At 41.4% G+C, this 9,903-nt stretch overlaps 1 protein-coding gene across 2 annotated transcripts; it reads right to left on the bottom strand.

Annotated features, from left to right (window-relative positions):
- Nucleotides 1–2,957: 2,957 nt before the first annotated feature.
- Nucleotides 2,958–9,696, bottom strand: SELENOK (selenoprotein K). 2 transcript variants are annotated; one of them, XM_063645743.1, is made up of 5 exons: nt 9,490–9,696; nt 6,137–6,227; nt 4,606–4,689; nt 3,585–3,671; nt 2,958–3,320 (listed from the first exon to the last, which is right to left on the bottom strand). In XM_063645743.1, exons 1-5 carry the CDS (start codon nt 9,506–9,508, stop codon nt 3,317–3,319), a joined length of 285 nt encoding a protein of 94 aa, XP_063501813.1. In that variant the 5' UTR covers nt 9,509–9,696; the 3' UTR covers nt 2,958–3,316. The 2 variants fall into 2 exon arrangements, with proteins under 2 accessions (XP_063501813.1, XP_055129822.1); XM_055273847.2 differs by lacking the exon at nt 2,958–3,320 and having other exon boundaries at nt 3,581–3,671; nt 9,490–9,684.
- Nucleotides 9,697–9,903: the final 207 nt, after the last annotated feature.

Genomic DNA, 9,903 nt, shown 5'->3' with positions numbered 1-9,903 from the left:
GCGGAGTCGCCCCAGAGGGCTCAGGAAAGGCGGGGGCGGGGCTGCCCGGCGCAGGGGCTGGGGGCGGGGTGTGCTTGTGGATTGATTGGATGGGTGTTGCTGTGATTAATCCTGACTGTGTAGGGTGCCAGCAACATAGTACACATAGCAGCTTTTCGAGCGCCTAGTGGGGGTCGGCTGATAACTCGCATCTTATTTCGTCCTCACAGGCGTCTGTTCTCCTGGCTTCCCAGATACCATATGTACTCTTAGTTTTTCTCATATGTCATGTTCAGTCCAGCCTCTGATGTTGGGGTTAGGTCTTTTCTAGGCATACTCCTTGGGTGACTATCCAGTTTCCTGGCTTTAACAATGAATACTACTCCCAAATATATATATCCAGGCTGAACCTCTCAGAGAGATCCGGACTGATAACCAGTGCCTACTTGGTCTCTCCATCTGGATTGTCTACAACGCACTGCAAACTTAAATATGTCCAAAGTGTAGCCCTTGATTCCCTCCCCTCTCTTTCACCATCTCAGTAAATGTCATTTTGATTCTTCACTTGTCGACAGCTTCTATATCCAATCCATCAGTAAATCCTGCAGTCTCTAAAACAGATCTTGAATTCATCCACTTCTCCATTCCCATGCCACTACCTAGCCCAAGCCACTATCATCTCACCTGGATGACTACAACAGCCTCTTAACTCGAATTCCTTGTCCTATGATCTGTTCTTATATAGTTATCCACGTTGTTTTAAAATATTATGTAGTTAATACTACTATGTACCCAGCACTCCACTAAGACTTATCTCAAAAATTAGATGTCACTCATGCTTTAAACTCTAATGGTTTCCCTTTGCTCAAGAACAGAATCTAAACTAACCACCACCTAAAGACCATATCTAGTTATTGCTACATTTCTAATTTCACCTCACAACACTCTCCCCATTCCTTGGCATTTCCAGCTACCCTTGTTTTATCTTTCTCAGACATGCCAAGCCCTTCCCGTCATCAGGCTGTTGCACTTGCTGTTCATTTTGCCTTGGATGCTCTTCCTTCAGCTGTCTCATTCTCACGTCTGAACTCAAATGTCACCTCAGGCCTTCCGCAGTTATTCTCTCATCATCCTATTCCCTTTGAAGCATGAAGCATTAGTCTGTAATTATCATGCCTGCTCACTTACTGTCTCCCACACTAGAATGTAAGCTCCGTGAGAGTTCGCCAGTTATCTTCAGTACACGGTAGGTGCCCAATAAGCATGTGATGACTAAATACTAAATAAAGAACTCTTTGAGGTAAAAATTTAATCCCCGTTTTACAGGTGAGTGAAGTGGGATAAAATGGCATAATTCACTCAAGATCAAAAGCTATTGAGTAGCAAAGACAAGAGTTAAGCATAAAGTACTCAAGAACCTGTGTTTTACACTCTATCTGAAGTGCAAAGAAGAATACCTGAATGTCAAATGCAGCCAGGACTCTGGGATAAGACCCAAGGAACAAGTCCTGCAGCAGCAGTGCTAGGAGGCAGAAGAGGACCATGGTTCACATGCTCAGGAAAAGCCATCAGTAACAACAATCAACCACCTACTGAGACTCTGCCATGGTCTCCCCACTATAGAGTAAGGTGGAGGTTTAATAATGCCTCTGCCATTCACTGGCAATACAATCTAGGAAGCTGCCAAACTTTACTGAACCCTTGCATGTATCTGTATAATGCAAATGTCATTATACCTCACTTTGTATATATGTATACATTATACATATCCCTCACTTTGCCAGAATTTAAAATGTGTAAAAATTTACAGGCTGGGCATTGTGGCTCACACGTGTAATCCCAGCATTTAGGGAGGCCATATGGGAGATCACTTTAGCCCAAAAGGTCAAGGCTGCAGTGAGCAGCCACTGTACTCCAGCCTGGATAAGAGTGAGACCCTGTCTCAAAAATAAAAATAAAAAATAAAAATAAATAAATAAAATCTGACACATAATTGAAGTGGCCAGCAAACTGTTATCCTTATCCTGAAACCTGCATTGTAATTGCTTCTTTATCCTGAACACTGGTATCTTATGCCACAACATCCCATTTCCTGACAAATGGGGTTGAATAAATGCTGATAAATCAATATAAAAAGGCTTTCACCTGAACACTTGGTTTCAAAGCCTGTTAAACACCAGAAGAGGAATTATCCGTTTTTGTTTTTCCAATAAATATTTATTTGCAATAAATACTACATGACTATCTGACATGTAGTCACTATTCAAAGGACTGGGGTAAAGACAACAAAATTCCTAGTCTCAGAGCTTCCACTCTAGTGAAAGAATGTGTAAGTTACCAGTATTCAGATGGAGTTTAAAGTCAATAGGCAGTATTTTGAGCGATGCTATAGAGTGCAAATTTGTCAAGATAACATGGAAGCCCATGATTTATTTTTTTTTTTGAGACAGGGTCTCACTCTGTCGCCTAGGCAGGAGTGCAGTGGCATGCTCACAGCAACCTCCGCCTCCCGGGTTGAAGCGATTCTCCTGCCTCTGCCTCCTGAGTAGCAGGGATTACAGGTGCACACTACCACACCTGGCTAATTTTTGTTATTTTAGGTTTCGTCATGTTACAGGCTGGTCTCAAACTCCTGAACTTAGGCAATCTGCCCACCTCAGCCTCCCACAGTGCTGGGATTACAGGCATGAGCCACCGCGCCAGGCTGAAGTCCATGATTTTAAAGACTATTTAGTAAATTTTCATTTTGTAGCTCAGTTTTGTTAGCTATGGCTGTATAAATACCCTGATAATTATACTTGGTAGCAAATCAGACACAATGTATTAATACAAAGATGGATGAGATAAATATATTAAAGATAAAAATTAATTCAAGAGCACAGATATGATATGCATACTAAAATAAATAGTGTGATTTATAAATGAGAAAAAGTTAACAATGAACAGTGTTTCAGAAGTTGAAAAGGTGACACTAACAGTGCTAAATACACAGGCTTTTATTTATTTTCTTCAGATTGTTTTTTCGTGAATATAAAGATGAGGAGTCCATTCTGCAACCTAAAAATATTTACTTATTAAAACTATATTAATACTTTAATAAACTATACAAAAAGGTAATGAGACAAACATCTGCATTTATGGAACTGCGTGTCAGTCAGGCCAGTTCCCTGCAGAGGGAATTCCCAGCATGACCTCATTCATCTGTGAGGACACAGAGCAGTCCTTGTTTAGACATACACATTCATCTACTGCTCATCATGGTCAGCCTTCCACTTCTTGATGGTTTCCTTCTGCTATGAATGCGCGTGTCCGGTTGTCTGCTTCTTAGAGCAGACATTTACCTGAAAGAAAATGTTACAATAATTAGTTACTGGTTATTAATTTGGATCTGTGTGAAAAGCCCAACATATTACATGTTATAAAACCTTTCTCAAAAGACATTTTGATAATAAGGCCAGTGAATTTTTCAAGGGTTAAGATAACAAATATATTTCCAAATAATGTCTGAGTAATTATAAGCTGTTGAGCAACTTCTTAAAGAAAACATTACTACAGAAGCATTTTCAAAACAAAATCCTACAACAGAATTTCAGATCTGAAGTTACCTTCCTCATCCACCAGCCATTGGAGGGGGACTAGGGCCACGCAGATGATTGATTCTACCCATTCTTCGGGGAGGGTTTCCCGGTGGCCTAATAAAATAAAAAGTTAGTATCTACTGTTTGATAGACACAACTTTGTCTCCTTTTAAAAGCACCCAACTCGACCCTTTTCTTTTTCAGCACCCGCATGACCCTAAAACACAATTTAAAATGGAAACTACCATTTTAGGTCAGGAGGCAAAAACTAAAACACTTAAAGGGACCAGACACATAATGCACACAAGGAACTGAGTCAAGAAAGGATTGTGATGAACTGAACAGCACCTCCAGTAATGCCCCACTGAAACCCAGCTCCAGCTGATTTTTGCTAGGTAGAAACATAAGCCTAGCCCAGTGCTACTTGATCTTGATCTTTAAGGCTTTTTTTTTTGAGATGGAGTCCCACTCTGTCTCCAGGCTGGAGTGCAGTGGCGCGATCTCAGCTCACTGCAACCTCCACCTCCTGCGTTCAAACAATTCTCCTGCCTCAGCCTCCTGAGTAGCTGGGACTACAGGCACACACCACCACACCCAGCTAATTTTTGTATTTTAGTAGAGACGGGGTTTCATCACGTTGGTCAGGATGGTCTCGATCTCTTGACCTCATGATCCACCTGCCTCGGCCTCCCAAAGTGCTGGGATTACAGCCGTAAGCCACTGCGCCCAGCGATCTTCTAAGTTTTTAATTAGCAACTGGAAATCCAGATGTTAAAATGAAATCTTTAGATTTTAATGTTGGCAATCAGTTTTCATCCTCTAATTTAGACTTTTTCCATGGGATATTTGATATACATTTTAGCTTTGTCAGATTAACTGATTATTATCAAATCAGAGGCAATTAGACTTTTAATTTACAGTAATGCATTAATTTTGTAAAATAGGATTTAAACTTTTAATTTCCAAAAATCTATCTACCTAAAATATCTAATTTAATAAAGGTATACAAACAGATAAAAATAACTATTATCAATTTAAAAAGCTGTACCCTCTTCCATCATCATATCTGGAATCAGATGAGTTTCCATAGCTTCTCCTTTTTTTCACATCTTGCTGAAGCAGAGTTTTGAAACTGAAACAAGGGGCAGAAAACAACAAAGGTATCACTTTTGACAACATTCTAAAATATATTTCCATGGTTTTTAACTATCATCTCTGTGAGAGGATTACTAAACCCACTTGGCTCCTAACCCACATTTCTTGCAGCCAGCTGGACAACACCATCTAACTTAAGCATGTGTCTAAACTGAATGTGCTATGTTGTATACCAAATCTACCCTTCCTTGTATTTCTTATTTGCTAATAACTGCCCTAGACAGAGCAGGAAACCAGAGTCATCCCTGACCTCCACTTTAAATCAGCCATCGGGTTTTTACAGTGTCTCATGTTCATTTCCCCTGCAAAAGTCTACCTAACATCTTAGGGAAGGAGGGGCCAAGGGTGGTGTGGCAAAGGCACAGGGCTTCTGGGAATCCATTGAAATGGAATTTTTCAAAATGATATGTAAAATTATATGGAAGGATTTAACTGAGTTTAGAAAGTACTTTTATAAACAACATGGAATAGGTGAAATTTGTAAAAGAGTAAGTTTTGGATTGGGTAACAGGGCCTCTCTTTGCCCTGTTGTATTTTTCTATGGAACCATCTCTTCCATTTTACATTCTACACCATCTAGTTTATGCTATATATAGCCATAAAATTAAACTTTCTAAACCACAGCTAAGATCAAATTAAGCATAAAGACCACAGCCTGATACTCAAACTTCTATGCCATCCTTCATGTGGTTTCCTTTATCTGGGATAACTTCCTCTGATGTTCACCTCCCAGTCATGCCCACCCTTGCAACATGAAGATATTTACTGACAGTAAACTCAATGAAAAAAGGGTCTCCCACATTTTTGCATCCCCAGTTCCCTGATCATGAGACACTCAAATATATATTCAAATTTAGGAATAGGTAAGACTTCTTAATTATTGATGAACAATTCTAACAAACAGCATGTAAAAGACCAAAACATGCATTTAACTACTAACTGCTTACAATTATGAAGACATTTAAATTTTTGTCTCCTTTACCAATTCTAACCCTTCATTATAAAAATGTTCACTACTTTGGAATTTTTTTTAAACCAGGATATAAAACCTTTTATTTACTTGTTATATAATATGGAATGAAAGTTGCATGCACAAAAAAATAAAAAAAGAATAGTAGAGAGAAAGTGAGGCCCAGTCATTTAGCATCAGAATTGACAGACCCAGCCATAGGTTGAAGTAGTTACCACCAAGGTTAAGACGTGGTCAAGTTTACCAATCCAACTAACATATACTCATAATCATAAGCTATCTGGTGGTAGCAGCTTTATCACTAAAGTCTATTTCCCTGTGTAAAGCTATTTTTTAAATTGCAATAGAAAACTGTTTCAGGAAAGTTGAGCTTATTTAAGATACTAACATAATGCGCATGACGTACTCTTGTCAACTTAAATATCAGGGCAATTAAGAGCACTTCTGTACTTACAACAAAACCACAAACTCAGCTATTCCCCAGAAGAAATCTGTTATCAAAGATAATCTCCATGGAGACTGACTCCGGCTGTCCAACACTTGTCCTACAGGTAAGAATTAAAGAAACTTTAGTGAGTGCTACAAATCCCTAACCCAAGAGGCATCACATTTAATTAGTGAGGTAACAATGATTGGGGTTTTAACTTGCCCATTGTTCCAAATGGCCAACACCAGAAGAAATCTGTGAGCATCATTCCAAGGAAAGGTTTGGAGAAGTAATGTTCCATTATCTAGGGACATTCCTCTAGTATGTCAAAAGCCTACTGGTTTATAAACTTGGTGGGTGACTTCATTCTATTCAACTACTTTCTTTCTATAAATATATAACCAAGGCTGGGCGCGGTGGCTCATGCCTGTAATCCCAGCACTTTGGGAGGCCGAGGCAGGCAGATCACGAGGTCAGGAGATTGAGACCATCCTGGCTAACACAGTGAAACCCCATCTCTACTAAAAACTACAAAAAATTAGCTGGGCATGGTGGCACACACCTGTAGTCCCAGCTACTCAGGAGGCTGAGGCAGAAGAATTGCTTGAACCCAGGAGGCGGAGGTTGCAGTGAGCCCAGACGGCGCCACTGCACTCCAGCCTGGGCGACAGAGCAAGAAAAAAAAAAAAACATATATATAAAACAAAAATTTATCATGGTTTAAAAATGTAACAATGGTTACCAATGGTTAACCATTTTAAAGAGTACAGTTCTGTGATATTAAGTACATTCTACATTGATGCACAACCATCACCACCATCCACCTCTAGAACTTTTTCATCTTCTCCAGCTGAAACTATACCCATTAAACCCTGATTCCCATTACCTTCTCCGCCCAGCCCCTGGCAACCACCATTCTACTTTCTGTCCCTACAAATTTGACTACTCTAGGAACCTCATAAAAGAAGAATCATACAAGTTCTGTGCTTTAGTGACCAGCTTTTCACTTGGCATGTCTTCAAAGTTCACCCATGTTGCAGCATGTGTCAAAATCTCCTTCCTGAAGGTTGAATAATATATCCTTGTATGTATATACTACATTTTGTTTACCCACTCATATCTGTTGAGGGACACTTGAGTTGCTTCCACCTTCTGACTACTGTGAATAATGCTGCTATCAGCATGGGTGTAAAAATACCTCTTTATTCAAGTACTTTGAAGAAACAAATGGGACGGGTGAATATAAAGGAATGCTCACACCACTTCCATATTCCTAAACGTATTGAGTATTTCTTTTCATTTGCAAAGTCTCTTGCCTGTATAAAAAGATTGCTTATTCATACTCTTACAAGTCTTTGGAATCGGTTATTTTTATAAAATTCTTATAAATTAAAGAGTGTGTATGCTCTAAGTACTAAAGAGAATTTGGCTTGTTCTTCATTAAAATAACTACTGTTTTCTATAATAGGATACTCTTAATTCTAATAGACTCTAGCTTTATCTTAAGCAAAACTGGATCTATTTTTCAAACCACTTTAATAGAAGCTACAACATAAGTTGGTACACTGTATTTCAGCCTTGCAAATCAAGATGTCAGAATATTTTGGGGGAAGAATAACTGTCAACTACCTCTCCTTTCCATTATCCCAAGGGTTAACCCCACTCACCTCTACCCACTCCACGAAGGTTTACTTTTCCTCTTTTCTTGACCAGCTTAATTTCAGATATCCACGTGGATCTAAGCTCTCACTGTGCTACTGAGAGCAAGGGGCTACAAAAGTTTAGAGGGTGGATGACAGGCTTAGTTCTCTGCCTCTTACTAGCTCTGCTTCGTTGGCTGATGTGACATTTTCTTTCTCCAACAAAAAATATTCCAGGGCTAGCCATCACATAAGATTGTTGGAAAAAAAAAAAAGTCATCTGACAGTAAGAGAAAGATTTTGTCAAGTGCTGATAACACAGTCCTAAGAAGGTGGATCTAATTGGAACCTGTCATTTCTTCCTCTGTGATTCTATCTTGCTTTTCCACTTTCCCTTTCTTAAGGCAGAATGTCCCTTCCACCAATATCCCCAGAGAGAAGTAAGGTGTTTCAATGCAGTTGCGTTTCTCAACTCTTAAAGTACGATAAAGGGTCCTAATCGGCTACTTATGTGCACCAAATGAAATAATGCGAACACAGTAAGATACAACAAATACAAGGAATTATTCAATAATTCATACAGAAGCTTCCAGCCTTAAGGTTATATCACAAAGGTGATAAAACAGGCTATAAAACACACACTAACGTCTGAAAGCGCCCAAAACTAAGAAGAAATTTTGATGCTTTTCTGTAGTGTCCATCAATCTACTTGTTTCAAAGATTTTTAAGTGGGAGATGAGAAGGGGAGATTTTTAAAAGTCAAGAAATGCAAAAGTGCAGGCAGCCAGAAGGCTCCTCACTGACTACCTTACTCGTCTCTGGAGAAAAACAGATGACTCAAATAGAACCAAAACCTAGTTCCAGTGATCCGCAACTCCTTGTTAAGACTGCACCAAAGAATTTCACCGGAGTCAAACAGGTGGGCAGGCAGCTCTAGCACTGATCTGACACAGTCACGTCCTTCCTTTCCAGTCATCTTCTTTGTGGGGTCGCAGAATTAAGTCTCTGGGATTCTCCATTCTGGTAATAATTTACTTGCTCCTAGGGGAAGATAGTACTTCTTCCCGTGCCCCTTGAAATCCGAGCAAAAAGTTCCATGTTTGACTAGCTACCCTTTCCTGGGGAAAAAGCCTATGCAAAGCTTTCATCTAATTATCATCCTAGGTCGGCTCGGTCTTTTTACACGTTGTAGATAGGGGCAGCACAACAGATAACAAGGACGCTGACGTCAGCCTACCTGGAATCGAATCCCGACTCAGCCATTAAGTTACCTCTGTGATCCTGGGCAAGCTATTTAATCTGTCTGAGCCTCAGAGTTTCCACCCGTAAAACAGGATTGAATGTGACGATAAGCAAATAACTGAAACACTGTCCAGGGCACAAGCGCTACGTGTACAGCGTCGGCGTCATTGTCCTTACTAGTTTTAAGGATACCGACACCCGAGAGGAAAGACTACCCTCGCAAATCCACGATCAAGCGCTTGCTGTACGAAGGCGGGGTTGCAGGGCTCCCAACACTCAGCGTGAGGCCGGCGGGACCTCGGCCCCCGACTGCCGGCTCAGAGACCATCGGCTGACGCGCCGCCAGCCGAGGCGACTTCGGTCCAGCTCCGCCCGGCCGCGGGGCGCTAAGCCCGGGGAAGCCGCACCAGGCCCAAGACTCAGCGAGCGACGATGAAAGGAACCTGGAGTCCGATCTTACAAGTCACCGGTCGAAGCCACAGCCCGCTTTCAACTTACCGTTCGAGATGTAAACCATCTGGTCCCACTTCCCCGCTTCGGAGCCACCGGGCGCCTGGCCCCTGTAGGTTTCTGTATCTCCCTCTGCTCCCCGCCCTTCGAGCGTCACAGGCCATGATTAGACAAAACGCTGACGAGGACGAAGGTGGGCAGAGCCCATTGGCTGCTGAAAGAGACGCGCCCCCGACGGGCGTTTTTGCATCGTCACATCTGCGACTTCCGGTTAGGCGGAGGCGGCCGAGCGGACAACCGGATATGACGTTAGGACTGCCCTGTAACGCCCACGGTTTCCAGTCCTCTATCCGACTTGATCGTGCACAGTTGGTTCGCTCCGCCCAGTGAGGGGAAGCTGTTTTCTCGTTGATTGATAGGCTCCGGGTCGGGGTAGGAGAGGCTGCCCTGTATGAAGTAGCT

Source organism: Symphalangus syndactylus, chromosome 1 (genome assembly GCF_028878055.3).
Source record: "Symphalangus syndactylus isolate Jambi chromosome 1, NHGRI_mSymSyn1-v2.1_pri, whole genome shotgun sequence".
Classification (NCBI taxonomy): domain Eukaryota; kingdom Metazoa; phylum Chordata; class Mammalia; order Primates; family Hylobatidae; genus Symphalangus; species Symphalangus syndactylus.
The sequence above is the reverse complement of the archived record's forward strand: the minus strand, read 5'-3'. Positions and strand labels throughout refer to the sequence as shown.